At 38.7% G+C, this 18,573-nt stretch overlaps 1 protein-coding gene across 1 annotated transcript in view; it reads right to left on the bottom strand.

The window, feature by feature from the left end:
• LCOR (ligand dependent nuclear receptor corepressor) overlaps positions 1 to 18,573 on the bottom strand; it is a 61,796-nt gene that overhangs the window by 23,340 nt on the left and 19,883 nt on the right. Inside the window, exons 2-3 of the mRNA XM_064463977.1 lie at positions 7,278 to 7,343; positions 6,784 to 6,863 (exon numbers count right to left, since the gene is read on the bottom strand). Coding sequence (XP_064320047.1) covers positions 6,784 to 6,863; positions 7,278 to 7,343 — 146 coding nt within the window. The remainder of the gene's footprint in view (positions 1 to 6,783; positions 6,864 to 7,277; positions 7,344 to 18,573) is intronic.

Consider the following 18,573-nt stretch of genomic DNA (forward strand, 5'->3'; position numbering starts at 1 on the left):
TTGTTTGTTTTGGAGGTGTGCGTTTGGTTGGTTGATTTGGTTTTGGGGGTTTTTGGGTTTTACCTTGGGTTTTGTTGTTGGGTGGGGGTTTTTTGGTTTGGTTTTTTTTTTTTTAAACATTTTCTACCATTTCTTTCCAATAGCCATTATTTGGACCCAATGTCTTCAGTCTTATCTTCGCACTCTACAGTCCCAAATCACATCAAAGTTTTTGGTACCAACATGCAGGCAGTAGGAAGATTGAAAATCTATTAATATTTATTTAGATACCACTGTCACTGGTTACAAATACCCAAGGAAAACAAACAACCAGTTACTTTTACATATTATTTATAATACAGCATTCATTCTAGTCTCTTTGTGCTTCTCTTCAGGTGGGAACCATGCCCCAGAGCATCCCTGGAATCCCATCAGTGAACATGCAGTCCCACTGTTTTGAACAATAAAACTTCAGGAAAAGATACTTGGAGTGGTTTGCACATGCTCCCAAAGGGCTAAAGCTCTTCTTGTACGCTAAGGTATAGAGCATAACTATATCATTAAGTCAAAGAGCCTTAGAAATACAGAGCTCAGGCTTTCAAAATGCAAGGTCAATGCGTGACCTTGAGAGACCACCTAACCCTGCAGAGCCCGTCCTTGTTCGCACTAGCGCAGAATCCTCGCGGGAAACGTTGATACAGCAATTCTAAATGCAAAACCCCTAGCATGAAGCGACAAGTATGATGCAGGCTGTTTTTCTACAGACATGGCAACAGCAGCTTTGTGTTTAAGCCACAGGCCACATGCAGATGGAGCGGGAAGTGCCCACAAGCTCAAATAGTGTGAGATAATTCCTATCCATCTTTGAGGAGAAAATGGAGGGAGGTTTCCCACAGACCACCTGTGGCCGACCGGCCAAGCCCACAGATCCTAGGGATACAATCTATCCTCCCACCTCAAGGCAAGGTCAGAAACAGCGAATAAAAAAGGAATGTTTCAGCATCTCTAGGTTGTCTTCTCCAATGCTTCATTTTTCTTAAGACTGTACAGTCCTTTTAGCCATTGCAAAGGAGAATAAACTACTATTTCCTGTAGACAAGCCTTAAGGGCACCACAGATTGTCTTCTTTCCTTCTTCCTTCAAGACCAAGTGATTCTTGTTGCTGTAATCTCAATGCTATTCAGTTTGTCTACACCTCTCAAAATGCTACACCCAGCCGAGGCTTCACAAGGATTTAGGTGAGAGAAGAAATTTCTCTCCAGTCTCTTGATACAGCCCCAAAAATAGTTTACTACTTTTACAACGCTAACACTTTTCAGACGTGTGTAACTTGTGACTTGACAAAACAAGTCTGTGTGTCCTGTTTCTCAAATTTATCAAGATCATTTTCAATTCTGAGTATGCCCTTTAAAGCATCTAGAACTGTTCCCAGCTTGGCATCAACTAAAAATCCATATAGTTTTAAGATGTCCCTCACTTACTGAGCATACATACTTTTATAGTAAGAAGCAGTATTATTTCCTTATTAAGATGACTGATGTCAGATTTATCAAATTAAAAACAAACTTAACTTGACTACTCCATAGCTATTGAATATCATTTACTACCTATAGCAGGGGGAGAGGAAAAAAAAACAAACCAGTGGAAATACAACATGCTTACATTCATACTTATGCACAAGAAAAACTAACCATGCATTACTACTAAACACAGCTGGAGATTATCACAAACAGCCTCTTCAGGTTTTAGCCTCCATATCAAATTATTTTAAAACCACCCAATACAAAATTGACATTCTAAATGCTTGAGTTCTTTGAAGCAATGAAATCCATTAAAAATGTTTTAGAGCATCTTCCAGCACACTTAGGATCTCTGTACACAGTTTAAACACATTCTAAAGCCATCAAAAAATCTTAAGAGTTCCACAACTTCAACTAATTTTCATACATTTCCTTTGCCATCTTCAATTATTCTACGAGTTAATGGTCTAAACAATAGTGGTGGCTTCTCTTCGGAATTATTCAGACACCACCGTTTACTTCTTATTGTTTATGTTCCTCCATAGTGAAAGGACACCAGATTCAGAAGCTTTTATTATGACTAATCATAATCGAGTAATGGTGTGATATTACCTTTTAGATGTTTGTGTGAAGCAATTACTTACAAGCTTTTCGAAATATCCAAATCATATCAGAATAACTTTGAACTTTAAAATTACTCCTTCACGTGCTGTACCCTAGCACCCTTCTTCGCAACCGAAAGAATTGTTACAGGCCCTTACGCTGAAGCCCACATATTTTACAGTACTTCAAAGACCAGACTCGACCTTCTGCCGTCAACAGCATCAAACTCCAGAATATGCTCCTAGAAGTCATTTTCCCTCGTGCTATTTTTGTAGCTTAAATATATCTACAAAATAGTTAATGTGCTTAGGAGTATTATCCTTCTTGTTCTGCTCTCACCAACTAATGAGATTAGTCATGTGTGTCTCCCCCCCCTTTTTTTAATACATAGGCATTGCTTTATGAAGCCTTAGACAATAGTGTTTTCTTTTCCAAATTAATATACTTAACTGAATCCTCTTTAAGGATTCTTTTCCCAATCTCCCCTCTTATTACTGGTGCTTTCTTCTAACCTTATCTATCTGCATCTTTTTAAAAAAAAATCTTAAACTACACTTGAGCTCTAAGTATAAGCAAATGACAGTACAGACTATCTCATTTGATACAAACATTCTACATGGAGCCACAGATTTCTTCTGTAATGATAGCTCTGTCAGTTTATTCAACAAGCCACACTGAAAAGTTAAGAACCATAATTAAAAAGAGATAAGTCAAGTACTCTTAAAGTTCAATTTGTCTGAATTGATGGGTCTTCTCTGTACAACAACCTTTTAGAAGGAAAAGCTTCATTAAAAAAAAAAGACAAAAACAACAAACCAACAACAACCAAAAAACCAAGCAAGAACTAAGTTACCACATTTGCAGATTAATCAAATGAGAACTCATCAGGTTTGATCCCATAGAACCTGAACTACTTCCTCTCACTATGAGTTGGCAGCTGGAGCTGCTAACTTTGTCTTTTTTGTCTTTCATGCTCATCAGCATACCCTTACATTTCTGCACACAGGCACCTGTGTTAACAACTTGGTAGCAGCTCCTTAGGTAACTAGTTATTCTCTCTGATCATACCATACTGAAACAATTGTGTATCCTGCGTTATATGATGGAAGAAAAAAAATCCAATTTCTAAAAGCTTTATGTTATTGCACATAACCCTTTGGATTTGGGCAAAAATATCTGGGAAGATTTTAGCTCCCTACTTTGTATTCTATTATATGCATTTATATTTACCCTTTCAAATGAAGGCACTTAAGCCTATTTCTCTATCAAAAACTGTCTTGTATTTTGACTGCCAAAAAATCCATGCATTTGCTCAGTATTTGCAAGTAGAACTGCTGCTACAAATAAATTAATCTTTTCAGAATACTTCAGCAGATGGTTCTCTGTCCTTTGAAGAATGCATGTAATTGAATCTGATTGCTTGTAAAAGCAAGAACCAACATCACTGAAATGGGTGGGAGCGCAAGCACAGTTGTTTTTTTTTCCTTAAACAGCTCTGCCAATAAACTAATCTTGGCCTCCAATTCTCATCCTGCAGTCCAGAACTCAGTCCTCCTTAAGCACAACTACTGGTCTCTTAAGCTACAGGTAATTCTAAAGGACAAATGAAATCCAAAAGACGACCCTGAAGATTTTTATTGGTTTTGAACGTCTCTGACCAGGTACCTATGTGTCACTCAAAGGTGAAAATCAAGTACACTGATTAATTATTCCACTAATCCAAAAAGGAGTATTGGTAGAGATGTCCTCATTGGAAAAAAAAGGCCAGCCATAGCCACGCACTGTTGTAATGTGTGATTTGTGGCTACCTTGATCCCAGCTACAACATCAACAGCAGACCTTTTAATTCTGTAACTCAGCAGTATACAAGCACAAACCCAAACCATTCCATCCTGCCCAGTTCTTTTCCTAAAAAGGTAAGATGATGCACATCAACAATAAAAAAAAGCAGAATAGAGGATGTGGCACAGAAAGGACAACTGCTACCCACTTTATGTACAGGAACAGACAAGTTTTAGCTGTTACAGCAGACTGAGCCTGCAGCTCCCTAAAAAGAAGAGGAATTAGAGATACCGTTACAGATGTTGAATGGAAGATATTTCAGATAAACTACTACAATTTCTAATTTAGTTCAGCCCATCATCTGAAGACTGTCCATCATTTGGCTAAATATCAAATGAAGTTACAAACTTTTTTGTAACAATTAAGTCTCTGATGTTTTAATTCAAATTATGATTTTGTTAAATCCATACTACTTGAAGGCTCCTATAAAAAAGCAATATTTACCTCTGTATTGCAAGCTAATGACATCAGCAACGGCCAGCAGTGCACCACTCTGGCATGCCCACAGAGGAAAGGAAGTACTCCTACCCTGCCATCTAGACTGACATACAAGAACTCACTAGGTCTAAAAGGAGCCATATTCTTGCTTCAAAACAAAACAAAAAAAATTAACACACACACACACCCCCAAACAACCCAAAACCCCCAAACCCAACAGAGCTGATATAAAGGCTGGGGGGCAGGGACAGAAAACCAACAGAAGAACACCCACAAACCCCGAGCTCTAAAACGATCCTATGTACTCCAAAGAAGCCCCATGCCAAGCATGAGGAGAATCACCAGCATTAACAGAGAAGTCACAAGACTGATTTGAATGGATTGGTTCACCCTCCTTCCCCATTCCCTGAAACAAGCCGTGATCCCTGGCCATGCAGCAAAAAAGCGTGTGTACAAAGCGCTCTTTTGCTGTCCCTGTTTACCAATCAGCTGTAAGAAAAATGGTTTAAACAGGTAATGTTTAAATTAAACAGGTAATGTTTAACTGAAATGTAAAGTGACAGAAATTGCTTGGGTTTTATTTATAAAAATTATTCTACCCAAGCCCAGAGCGGCAGACTGACACTACCACAGCCTTTAGCTCACATTTCTCTCCAGCCTGCTCAGAACTTATGACCTCCTTCCCCTTCACTTACTGCCTTTGTCTAGCGATGCTGCACGCCCCTGCCACGTTCTGTGTCAATCTGTACGCAATCCTAAAATCCCCTTAGACCCCTGATGTGAAAACACCAAAGAGCACACCAGATGTGACCACATCTGCATCTTGTCTTTCGCCCGTTTAAAAGCCACCACACAGTACAATGGGAAACCACGTGAGGAACCTTAACATAAATGGTAACTACTGCTAGCATAAAGAATACATTGCCAGATTATCAGTGATACTCACAATCATGGGCTACACTTTACTATGTGAAACTAGAAAGAAATGCCAGAAGTACATGAAAATATAAACAGTGATATCTCAGCTTCTGCCCAAAGGTTGTGTAGAAGCTTGAAAAGGACAAGATAACCCTGCCTAACTACCATGCTGTACAGTGGACAGTCATGTTCTTTGTTTTTGTCTTCACCTAAAAATCACCTATTTTCAGGAGCTGTATTTTAGTTATTGTGGACCTGTGAGGACAACTGAGATGTAAACAGCCTTTTTAAAGACCTACCCATAGACTGTTAGATTCTCCCAGACTATGACCAGTCTCCGACCACAACACAGAATTAATTTCTGAATCAATTCCGTAGCTTAATTTGAACTGTGCTAAACACTGATCTTTGTCTTTTTACGACAAGACATAAGTCAAACAAGACAGAACTCCTTACAGCACAAGCGTACATACAGCTTACCTGCTGTCAGTCTCAATGAAAGAAAGCATTATGCCTTACATCTGTTCTAACGCAAGCGTTCCTAACCCTCCACCCCATGCCTTAATAAAAACTGTAATACAAAACCAAGCATAAACTGGCAACATGGCAAGTATCAGTGCGAACAAAGTCCCTTCTTTACGAACAAGCCAAGCAGCCATACATGTTAGCTGCTGCAGAGGGAAGGGTGCTTTTGTTTCATTTCTAAGTTGACAGAGATACACTCTACATGTTATTTTACATTGTGCAGGAAGAAGCAGTAGTAGTAAAGAGTTCCAGCAAATGAAGTTTTGCCAAGACAGATCAACCTTCCTTCTTATGTTATAGAACAATCATTATTTCAACACATGGGCTGAGCAACAATCACGTATAGCATGGTAGCCTTTGTTTCGTATATAGCTATAATCTCGTTAAGAAAAAAAACTGCAAGTATATTATGTTGGCAAAGCTGACTTGTCCACGTTTAGGCTCTGACTTGGTTATAAACAAGCACAGTACAGAACCTACCATACACATGAGCCCTTTAATAGAAGGATACGGCCCACAGGGAAAGAGATTCCAAGATACAGATTGTTAAAATGGACCAGATTTCCATACTGAAGATAAGCCCAGCATCTGACTGTAGTAAACATGCACAAACCACAGTTTGGCTCCCTTGGGAAGGGTTTCATGAGCCCAATAAGATCTCTTACAAAGAACTCAAAAGAAAAAAACCCAGAACAAACGAAAAACACCAAACAGAAAGAGCGACTACACAGAAGGGGAAAAAAAAGAATCTGCATCACATACTACAAAGAAAAAGTTGCTGAGAAGAGGCAAGTCTGTTCATTAACTTGCATTATTTTAATTCAGAAATCCTTTTTCCGAAGGAGGGGAAAAGGGGTAGGAGGTTGCAGGTTTTCTATGTTCAGTTAACTAGGAGCAGCAAACTCCCTCCCTTTGTCCCTCCCCTACAACTACTAGCTTCACACATCTGCATTGTTACCTTCACTTTTTCTCTTCTCAGGCAGCAGAAAAGACAATTTTCATCAAAAGACCAATCAGAAACACCTTCAGGCTCACAGTCTGTAAATCAGAGGAATAGCAAATTACTTCATATTCATAAACCGCGACACAACTGGAGCCAAAAGAGAAATGCCGAATTAAATACCTGTTTCGCAACATTCTTGCCTGCATTCTGAGGATGCAGGCTTCATTTCGGCCATTTTTCTAAATCCCCAGATTACCAAACTGTATACATTTTATCTATGCACAACAAATCTGCTTTTCCGAGCACTGCCAAATACACTCCCAGCTACATAAAGATGAACGCACACTCATTAGTAATTTTAGCCAATATGAAACTAACTGTGAGCACTGCCTGGGGGAGGGGGAAAAAAGCACAAATCACCACGGTAACACACATTTTCTAGAGGCAGAGCTGGGGCTGCTTCTGTCATTAGAAATGCAGAACAAGATACAAAAATAGAGATTGAATACCTTTAAACAAACTGAGATCTTTTAATAATCCAGGTCCAAACAGGCCTTCTAGAATACTTTCAAACCCTAAAAGCAAATAAAAGAATAGTTAGCTTTCTAGATTAAGTACGTCACTACAAGACTATTCACAATAGCAGTTCTATATTTATCTGTTCCAAGAACAGAGCTCAACGTGTTTTCTCTAAGTATTACAAGATGCATGGGTCAGCCGTGATGACTGAACTACTGACAAATCATAGCACAATCTAGAGTCCACCGACTCCTGTACTTTTGTAAATAGCTAGGTTAAAACCTGAGAACATTATGACATCGAAATAAACCATTTCGAAAAGAAAACAGGAAGTTGTAGGTTCTACAACGTGATCAGGTAATTTCTGTACAAAACACAAATTCTCTTGCTTAAGCCTCCAAACTGAAATAACGGATGTTTTCCCAATTAAAAAAAAAAAAAAACAAAAACAACAAAACAAAAAAACCAACATTCTTCCATCTGAGTTGCATTCAGTTACTTTTCTGAATTTCAGCAAATGTTAGAATTAAGTGTTTCCTGAAGAGTTACTGGTTTGAAGAGAGAAAATTCAAAGGAAAGGGATTTAGCAGTGCCATGCCACTAAGGAACTAAATTCCAATCACAGATCCACATCTAAGATACACAGTCCAATTCAATGCCATGATTTATGCCTCACTTAAAATAAATCTAACCAATTTTAGGTTAGTCCAAAAGAGAAGAAACCTTTACCAAAATTACTGCCATTATTTGGAAATGTTAAATCAATATTACACTAAACCCCTGCTGGCAGTAAAATCCAGAGAGCTATTAACTACTGAACCCTGTGAGAAGACAGGTTAGCAGAGTGAATATGAAAAGTACAAAGACTACTTTAAGGGGGAGAGACAAATTCCACCTGCTTATAAAAATGTATTCCCGATATGACCATAAAACTCAAGACTACAACTTACTACTTTCTCCCCCCCTTAATAATTTTGCTTTGTAGGTTTAATAACAGTTTGCATGTAGCTAGAGGCAGCTTCTCCTACCTGCCTGAATCTTTGAGATGCAGAAAAAGAAATTTAAAAAAAAGAATCTAAGGCATAAAATACGGTTTTAAGTTTACAGAAACTTGCATGAGTGCATCGGGGACAGATACGCTGAAATATTCCTTCTAAGAAGCCATTCAAAATCTAAATTATCACAATGCTATGAAGGAGATCAGTAGTTATATTGCAAAAGAGAACTAATTCTAAAATAACTCTGACTGTACACAGATCTAATATCAAAGTTATCTTTCGGACAGCAGTCTTCAAAAGGAAAGGACAAGTAGCATTACATCCCTCCGGGTGACAGCAAGAGCGCCAGTGCATTCACATCTTCAGATATCAGACGTAGGACCCTACAGAATTTGCAGCCTGCAACATCAGTTAGACTGCCAAAGCATTGCCAGGGCACACCACCATCCTTCATCTAAGCCCTATCAGAGGCTGATACTAAAAATCTAATCTCAGAAAGGACCGAGTAGAGAACAAAACAAAAGGTGAAAGAGTGATGGTGAAATAACAGTCAAGAATAAAGAGAAATAGGGGAGAGATCAGAAAACCAGGTGGAAGAGGAGAAACTGGAAAAACATCCCATTGAACAGCACCTTGTCAGGCAGATAAGTAGCACTGCCTCCAAAAAAAAGCCAATTCAGGCTTCAGGAAGTGGCAGGAACAGTGGGAAAGGGTCGACCAACCTGACCTAGAAGAAAAATAGGAGAATCAGGGTATTGACCCATAGGTTTATAACACTGACTCTTTATGGGTAGTGACCCCTCAGAATTTGAATCCGAAATGAAACCTTAGGGAAAACAGCTCATTATCTTTTTGTTTAAAAAATTGTGTTTTTTCCTCTCTCTCTCAACAAAAATCAGAAGAGCTCAGAAATTTTACTCAAACTCACTGCTCTTAAAATAGTAACTGCCAATGACTCATGGCCCCCAGTTTGCCGTGCATGCAATTGCACACTGAAGTCCCTGCCAAGTTTTACAGCTTGGATATTGTACAATCATAGTTTGCTAGCCCACTGTTCTCAGTGATGCTAATGCCACTCCGGTTTTATTAATATTAAATATTGGATTTAGCAGTTGCATAGCAACAGCAGAACATCTTATGTGCAATGCTTGACATTAAAAAAGGCAAATAAGGGAACTATGAATGTATTCAGAAATTATACTAAAGACTGGCATAACTGCCATGAGGCTAAGCCCTATTCCCCCCCAAATGCAAAGTGCAATGCAGTAAAGACAGTATAAGCCCTGCAATGTAGTATTCAGTCATTCAAGACTCCAAAAGAGCAACTGTGTACAGTTAATCATGCATAATACATTGAAAACAAAATCTTGAAAAAGGAGCTGCCTACTTTTTATAGTATTTTCTCTCCATTGTCACTGCTCTTAGAAGCTTGAAAAGAACATTTCTTTTCCCACCGATTGTCCTTTTCCATTTGGCAGATGATATTTTCCTGCATTTCAAATGGAACAGAAATTAACATGGCTGCCTCTGCTAAATTCCAGTTTCTATATTTTCATCACATATATTTCCGTGTCTGACAGTTCACAGCAGCTGAAGAGCAGGGCCAGGGGAAAAGTTGCAGGAATAATAGAATTAGAAGGGAGGAAAAGGGATGAAGATCCCAATATTTTAGAGCCTTCTCTTAGATATGTTCCTCACAATTAAAACAGCCATACACTTAACCCTTATAATGTTACTGGTGACCTGTTCAAGGAAAAACATCTTTTGGGTGTTAGTGTGAGAATTTAGAAAAAAAAGGTTTTAATTTTTTTAAAAATACAACACTTACAAAGTATAAAACATCTTTTCTATCTCAGTAGGCTCTCCAGCAAGTGAAGAATTAGCAAAAAGAAAAAAGAAATCCCAGAAAGAACAAAGGAAACCCTCAGTACTGAATCAAAGGTGGAATAACTTTTTAAACTGAGAGGTTGTTCCACACTTACTACTATTTCACAGTTGTTAGCTCTACAAGTAAAACAATATTTAAGAAACATTCTCTAAACTGTCTTCTGACAAAAATCTAATAGGGATGTGCCATTTTTATGCTAAGAGTAACAAGCACAGAAATTAAAACAAAACAAAAAAATCCAACAAAAACCAAACAAACAAAAACCCAAACCCACCAAACAAACAAAAATAAAAGAGTTGACTACGCTGCATTCAGCATGGTGAAATTTTGCTAGTTTAGCCTCTGCATCTAAACAGTTTTACCTTCATCTTTTCTGGTATTTCCCTCCTCCATTCTGTAACAAAATATTTTAAATCAGATTTAAACTGTAATTATAGTTTGTTATAATTAACAGTTAACAGTATAGTTAACAGTTTAATACAACAGTTTAATTTCAAGCTTTGCAAAAAAATAAAATAAAATCCAGCTAGATCCTCATACCATCTTTTGCCTCGAAATTGAGAGCACTTGTAATAATGAAGTGGCTACCAGGCTCCTTGAGACAACACTATTAGAGAAGTTGATAGTCCAAGAGAGGACTTTACTAGCTGATCTCTAGCAACGTGGATTAGCCAAAGACACATACTCCCCTTTAAAAAAATAGGGATGCAAGATCTTCAGAAGGAGACAGGGATGCATTTCTAGACTGCCACTGACACAGAGCCTAGCACTTCAAACAGTGCTTTTTTCCCTTCCACAGCACAGCTCAAACGTACCCTTTAGTACTCACTACATAATCCAGCCCTATACACATATCTAGTCAAAGCAGTAAAGCTTGTACCACTAACTAGAAGTCAAATAATTTTGAGGGTAGTAAAGAAGAGAAAGGCTATAATCTGTCCTTACTATTACATTAAAAAAAAAAAACCTACACAGCAAGGACCCTGAAGGGGGAAAATAAAAACCAACATAACCAACATACATAGTTATCAGCTCTTCTGACCTAATCTGTGAATATGAATTTATAAGCTAGATCTCAACAGACTAAATAAGTACCAGCCACGGCAGTAGTTAAGTATAGTAGATATTGTAGACCAATTGCAATAGAAAATAAGGCAACTGATTCATCAGCATTTATTTATAATAAACAATCAGCCTAACACATAGCCATTTGCATTTTAAAAGGACAACTTCAAAAAGCTGGAAATTGAGTCAAATCAATTAAGACAATAGTTGTCTACATCTTCTGTTTAAATTTCTTAACTATTTAAGACTTTTTACTAGAAACTCTCGTAACAATATCATGGGTGAAAAAATCTGACCTATTAATTAAAAATAAAAAACAACCAAAAAACCCACCCAAAAGCCCAAAACACCCTTCCCCCCCAAAAAATAACAAAACCCAAAAAACCTGAAAACTACAATGCAACTAAGAGTGAAAGCACAAAGAGGAGACATGAGATTGGAAGAGGGGCAGGGCGATTCGGAGCAGAGAATGTACATCAAAATTCAGAAATGTTACAAAGGTCAGAGCAAAGAGACACACACAGCTTTAAAGTAAGCAAACATAAAAGCCAGAAGGCAGCACATATGCATATTACCCCCCAAAATTATGTAAGTATTTGTGAATGTCCTGGTAGTGACATTCAACAGAATGGTATATGATCATCCAACAAAATCTATCAAGGTGATGTTATTTAACACTTGTAAGTGAACAGTGTTAAAATGCTATGGAGGTGATTTTTAAAAATTTTTTTAGTTACTCAAAGAAAGTTTGCAGCAGTGTTTAATTCCAGAAAGTCTTGGAATACTGAGAAAGTTCCAGTGGGCTGGGGAAAAAAAAAAAAATCATGCCTTTGAAATGTCAAAAGATTAAACAGATAAGTACTGGGGTCTCAACTTGGTAAAGGCTTTCAAAAACAAGGAACAGCTCAGAGGACTGCTGTTAATTCCTCAGTAAAAATAGCATCAGTCAACATGGGCTTACAAAACTATTTTATTTAATGTGACTTTTATGGCACTAAAAATTTGGTTAATAACAGTAACAGGTTTGATATAATATGTTTAAATTTATGTAACCTTTTTGGGCTGGCACAACACATTTTGACTAAAACCAGCCAGGAAAATAAAAGAGAAAAACCAAACCAGCCAGCCAGCCACATACAAATAAAGCAGATTAAAAATCAATTAAGTGACAGCTTTTGAAATGGTTGTGTCAATGGGAAACCACTGCTGGTGAGGTCCATCAGGTATTGGTTCTTGGCCCGATGCCATTTAGTGTTTTAGTCAGTGACTTGGAAGAAAGCAGTCACTAAATTTGCAGGAGATACAAAGACTGGAAGAACAGTAAATAACAAAAGGCCCAGGTCATAGAGGCTGCTTACCAAAGCAAATGCAATTAAACACTACTTCGAAAGGGGGGCAGAGACAAACGGAGAAAGCCACAAGACACACATCTAGAAATGGGAAAAAAACAGCTTCTCAAAGACATACCCAGATCCAGCAGCTGAAATTGGAAGCTGATCAAACTCAGCCAGACATAAGACACTCTTAATTTTACAAGGGTCCAACTGAAAACACAGGACGCACACTCCAGGACAAGACCGATGCTTTCCCTAGCCTGGGATGCTGCAGGTGTTATTTAGGGAACCGTGGGCTGGCCACTAAGATCTATTCCCCTTGTACTCTCCCCAGCACTTACATTCATCATGTTAGGAGTCTCATTAACTGGTAGGAAGCAAGAGCCACCACCATCACATCAGGTTTTTATTGGATTTCTCATGCCTAGATTTTCTGGTCAAGAGTGGATATATTTATCCACAGCTATGGGATTTGAAGCAGGAATTAATTCAGAAAAATCCTACAGTCTATGTGTAACATGGGAATTCTGTCTCTTTCAGGACAAAAATCTATTAAACTTGAATGTTTCAGTCATAGGCATCTTAATAGAAAAGCAAGACCAAGCAACAAGGGAGGGGAAAAAAAGTCACAGGACAATTATTAATATACACAAAGTCTCTGGACATGCATATAATTATAAGTTGTTGCATGAATAAAAGAATATTCACAAAATAAAAGAACCTCCCATCCACCTATGATGAGAGAGCTCGTTATCTGAATGGAGCCCAATTAAGTACTCTAACTACAAGTGAAAACAACTTTGTCTCAGCTTACTGGGGAACAAAGAAAAAAGCCGTGCATCTTCAGTTATTTTTCAAAGTTCATGCTTCTACATTCTTGTTAATGAAACCACACTGCTCAGGGACTTAGTGCAGATGTCCCTGCTCCAGAGACACAGATGTTTTAGTAAATGCAACAACTTTCTGGGGGTCTTACGTATCAATAACTTGGTTCTGTAAGAGCAATAAATACAGACACATACATACAGAAGAACTAAGGATGTTAAGGTAGGTACTGATTAGAAGAATAAGTATAACCAAGTCCTATACAGCAATACATAGCTCCTCTATAGCTTTTTTCACCAGAACACCTTGCGTTCCCAAGACAAAATATGTGGTATTACCTGCTGAGGTCCCTAAACAGGCCCTTGGAGCTCAAGAGAAAAAGAATCCTTTGGCCTCTAGACTAATGCTTTGTTCAGTGCAAAGCAGCATCTCTAGCACAGAAGTTTCACTTGAAGCAGTCAAGAAGCCAACAAGGTACATATTTTGTCGAACAGCCATTTCACCTACCACAGCAATAAGCTGATAAATCCAAAAAGGGACAAACCTACTATGACAGCAGGCAAATACTGTTGATAGAAGTGCTTCTGACCATCCATCCTGCAAGAATTCATTAAAATTCTACTACTGGTCTGTAATTTTAATAAAGGCAACAAAGGTGTAGCAGGCCATCATCACTCTTCTCTCCAAGCATGCCTCTCAACCAAGCAATTCCTTTTCCTCTGAAAATCAAGCCTAAGCACATTTCCTCTGATGGAATATCAAACTTGCAGCAAGGCATTTAAAAGTTAGAGCTAAGTAGGACAGAAAAACAGCTACGTAGCTGAACTATAGTGCTCCAATGCACTTGCCTTCACAACAGAAAAGAGCCCTGCCAAATCCCCTAAAAGAGGGTAGATCTCTCCCCTCTACAGGGGAGAACGGAGAGGCAAAGAAAGCAAGTTACTAGGCTGCTTTGCAGTGTGAAAAATAGAAACAGGTCTCCCCATTCTGTGTCAGCCTCTAACTGGCAGGTTATCTCACTGATCACAACTGAAAAGTCACCCCAAAAAAACCCAGAGGTGACAAGTTATACAGCTTATTGCCAGAGTATAGCAAGGCAAAAGTCATAACATGGACCATCTCCTGCCCCACTCCCACGAGGAGTATTTTTGGTGTGATCTGATATCAAGAAGAGAATTACAAAGGCATGCAACCTTCTTATCTCTAATCAAAAGCCTCAGCAGCAGAATTCAAGAAAAGTCAAGGACTCTGCAATGGCTGCCTCAACATCACCTCAAGATACAGCAATTGCTCTGGCAGACTGAGCTGTATTCTTCACGTGGATTTGCAAGGGTGGGAAGATCCTCCAATTTGTAGATATCGCATCACTAATCTGGCTAGGTGTTCAAGTCAGGGGCTGTGGGCTTTTGTTTTACATTTTAACTCAAGAACATGAGGTTTATTGTACGACTATCTGGGTTTCTTCACAGCCAGTCACCACCAATGCAGGGCCTGACTGGAATCTTCTCATGTAAATACTTGCATTTTATTACTTTAGAAAATAAACCAGAAAACACAGACATCACAAAATGGCAAATAATGACAGCAGAATAGTTTCAACTACAAATTTTCTGTGTATCCTTAAAAAGGTAGTTTTTACTTAATGATAGAATAAGACCTAAATTAAAAACAAAACAAACAAACAAAAAAAAAACCAGCAAAACCCAGAACAAACTAACACTAAAAATTGACGTGCGAGTTGTTTTTCAGTATCTCAATTCAAAGACAGTATTCTCATTTGTTCAACCTCCAGGTCTGGAGCTCCAGCAGGCAACCAGGTGCAACTTTCACTGAGAAGAAACTATATCAACTAGCTAGAAAGTTTATAAACAGATTAAAGAGCCAAATAACCCAAGAATGAAAGTGCTCAATGGCACAACACATCAGGGACCAGAAGTTTTAATATAGAGACCTGAACATTGCTCAAACTCGAGGCAACTTTTTCCATATCCAGTGTTGCATTATTTATTGCAGCAAAATAAAAACCTTGAAACTTTTTCCCTGTTGGAGACAGCCTGTTAATGCTTCACTGCCAAAGTTAAGATGACATTCATTAACTACCCATGTTAATCCCCACACCCCACGCTCCCCCAGCACAAGCATAAGAATAGCCTTGCAGTAGACAGAATTGATCTGCCTGGAAAGTGCCTCCCACAGAAGACATAGGATTTCTAGCAAGGTCAATTCACTGCTCCACTTTATTTCATGGCCATTAGTAACGCTTGTACCACAGATCAGCCAGAGCCAGGTGTGCTGTCAGGAACAACTTGCCCCAAGTAGGTATAGCAGAGGCCCAAATCTGTTTAAACCATGGAAGAACCCTCCCTCTCCCCCAAAAGTTGTACATGTGGAAGTACAGGATACCAGCAGTTTCCACTCCAACCTCAAGAGATACGTATTGGCATGGTGCAGAAGCATGTTTGAGGCGTGGGCTAAACTGGCTGAGATATTAGCTGTATGTCATACCCCACAGTAGTGCTATTGAAGAGGTTTGCCTTCACCTAGCAACTCAGTCCTGCCCTACATCATTCTCTCTTTGCAACACACAGCCACCCACTGAAACCAGACTAGCTGAAAATGGCCCAGAAAGGGGAGGCACAAGCTGTGGAATCCTTTTAAACAAGGACTGCCAGCAGAAAAAGCATCTACCAAACCACAGCTTTATCTAGCAAACCCTTGGAGTGTGATTCGGTTTCACCTCCTTTATCACAGGAGGTCAGTTATACCATCAGTCATTACTGAATTAACTCAATACATTATTCTCCTCTTTTTGGATCTCAAGTTATAAACACCCCTTTCCTCATCACTACAGAGATTTTCATATCTATACAGGAGTCTGCAAAGGGGAAAGAAAATGTGATTCTACTTCAGAAACTAAATATAGTTTATCAGATTTTTAGTGATGGGTGATGATCTTCAACAAATAGCATAGATTTGTGAAAGTTTATTGAATGTTTCTCAGTTGAGAGGTGAATATACGGAGTTTACCTGTACAGTAAAAACTGCCAAGAGCCTTTTTAGTCTGTTATATGTGATTGTAAAAATCTGTCTGATGTTAAATAAACCTCCGTCATAAGCCATTACATAATTGCCCAGAGAGTGTGCCTTCTGACTTTCAGCTAGCTAACAGCATCCTGAAAAATCTTACTATATGCAAAGACAAACCATTTTATTAAGCAATTATTTCACTAAAACACTAGTGAGTATATCTAAATTCTGATTAAGAAGCTAACAGAAGAAATGAAGAATCTAGATGATAGAAGGAAAGCTAAATCATTACTATGGTGAATATGAAGCACACCTGATGTTTTGAGAAGGCTTCCCACAAACTCTGGAAAAGTATCCTTAGCCTTTTCAGATGTACTGTTCAGTTGTGTCTCAACAAAAAGGATAATCTAGGTGAAATCAGTGGGTGATACAGGCAGCTACACAAAAATGAAAGGGTAACTGAAAGCAAGGCAGGGGGCAAAAGTTATCCACCTTAAATACAAACCCCCAAAAGAAACATCAGTACAGAGAAGACATGAGCACAGAATTCATACTAGCCACAGAGCAGGTTATAGTGACTGTCATCCCTGAAGTCACATTTGAAAGTGTACCTCGAGTGAGGCATTCGTGAGTCTGCAACACAAGGTGCAAATGGAGCACAGCTAAGCCTAACAGCCCCCTCCAGCTTTATGGTCATTTGCACAACAGTATCAAGAGCACAATGGTACAAAATAAGCACATGAGAACTCCTGCATAGAGCACAGAAAGTATAGCTGCATTACCAGTGTTATTTTAGTCCTGCATCAGCAGAACTCAATGGTAGCAGAAATATTCTTACTGATCCTTCATTCACACTTTGGGTTATTCCTATGCACTAAAGAAGCTGCAAGCTCTGATATTCCTCTGGAAACAGAAAAGCATAACCACAGCCGCTGACAACTTTATAACAGATTATAGCAGCAAAACAATTTGGTGCTGAAATAAGTTGTGGGAACTGAAATTGCCAGATGTGATCGAGCATAACTCAGTGTAGACTACGAGCAGTGAACCTTCTTTAAAAAACTACACACAGATGCAAGAAACTTGCAGTAAACAGCTGTAAGATACCCCAAACCTTTGGGGTTTAGTGGAAGTTTTCCTAAAGAGCTACTGATAAATCTCTCTCTCACTTCTGATGAAACGAAGGCAAACATTACATGACATGTAGCAATTCTTCGAATCTTAATAACCTTTTTGCTTCAGATACCCATCATCAATTCCATAAGCTTCACAGGAGAAGTGCTGAATTTCTTTAGGGTATTTTGTGTCTAGCTACAACTGGGGTTACACTGAGCTTTTCTTTTTCCTTCTCAACAGCAACATGGGACAGAAGAAAGGCATTTTTATTCACACCCTTCCCTTTTCACTGGCAATACAAACAACTATACAGGTGCATACAGAAGACAATGGGGGGGAAATCGGTTTTGCTTGCATTATTTCTAGACAGGCACAATTTCCTGGCCTAGTCCAGTTATGTCAGCAGGAACACTTGGCAGGACCAGTGACAGCTTAGACAGCAACACTGCTGAAATCAAGACCTATTTGACTTCCTTGTTTGCCTTCTCAGATTGCCTTTGCCTTATTCTATTTTGAGACAAACATCTGAAGTAGGTTCTGGATCAGAGCTGAAGATTACATTCGGAACAAAAACCATGGAATTTGGTCGAAGCAGAAGTAACATGATAGAGGATACGTCTTTTATGATGGGTCATTCAGGATTTCAAAGTTATGCCCAAGTATCTTTTCTGGGTAGCTACAGTGAATTTGGTGTCTACAGGTATATTTAAGAGTTTATGTTGTACTTAACTTGAGTTATATGCACAGTAATTTCAGCACCTATCATCATCTTTAAGTCTTCCTCAAGCCAAGCAGTTCTGTGCAGCTTTTTGACACTGCTCAGCCTGCTCCATCTCATTTACTCCAGACCTTCTGGAGTCAAACATTTAATCCACTGTACTTTGGCTGAAGCCACCCTATTCCCTCACAACTGTTGTTTTCAGTCTAGCTGATGATCTTTGCTTGAAATCAGCATGTGTGATCTGAACTTGAGAGAAGACTCACTTCCTGCACACTAAGTTTCTCAAGGTCATTGAATTACAGCAGAATCTCA

The sequence above is a fragment of the Phalacrocorax carbo genome, chromosome 12 (assembly GCF_963921805.1).
Source record: "Phalacrocorax carbo chromosome 12, bPhaCar2.1, whole genome shotgun sequence".
In the NCBI taxonomy this organism is placed as follows: domain Eukaryota; kingdom Metazoa; phylum Chordata; class Aves; order Suliformes; family Phalacrocoracidae; genus Phalacrocorax; species Phalacrocorax carbo.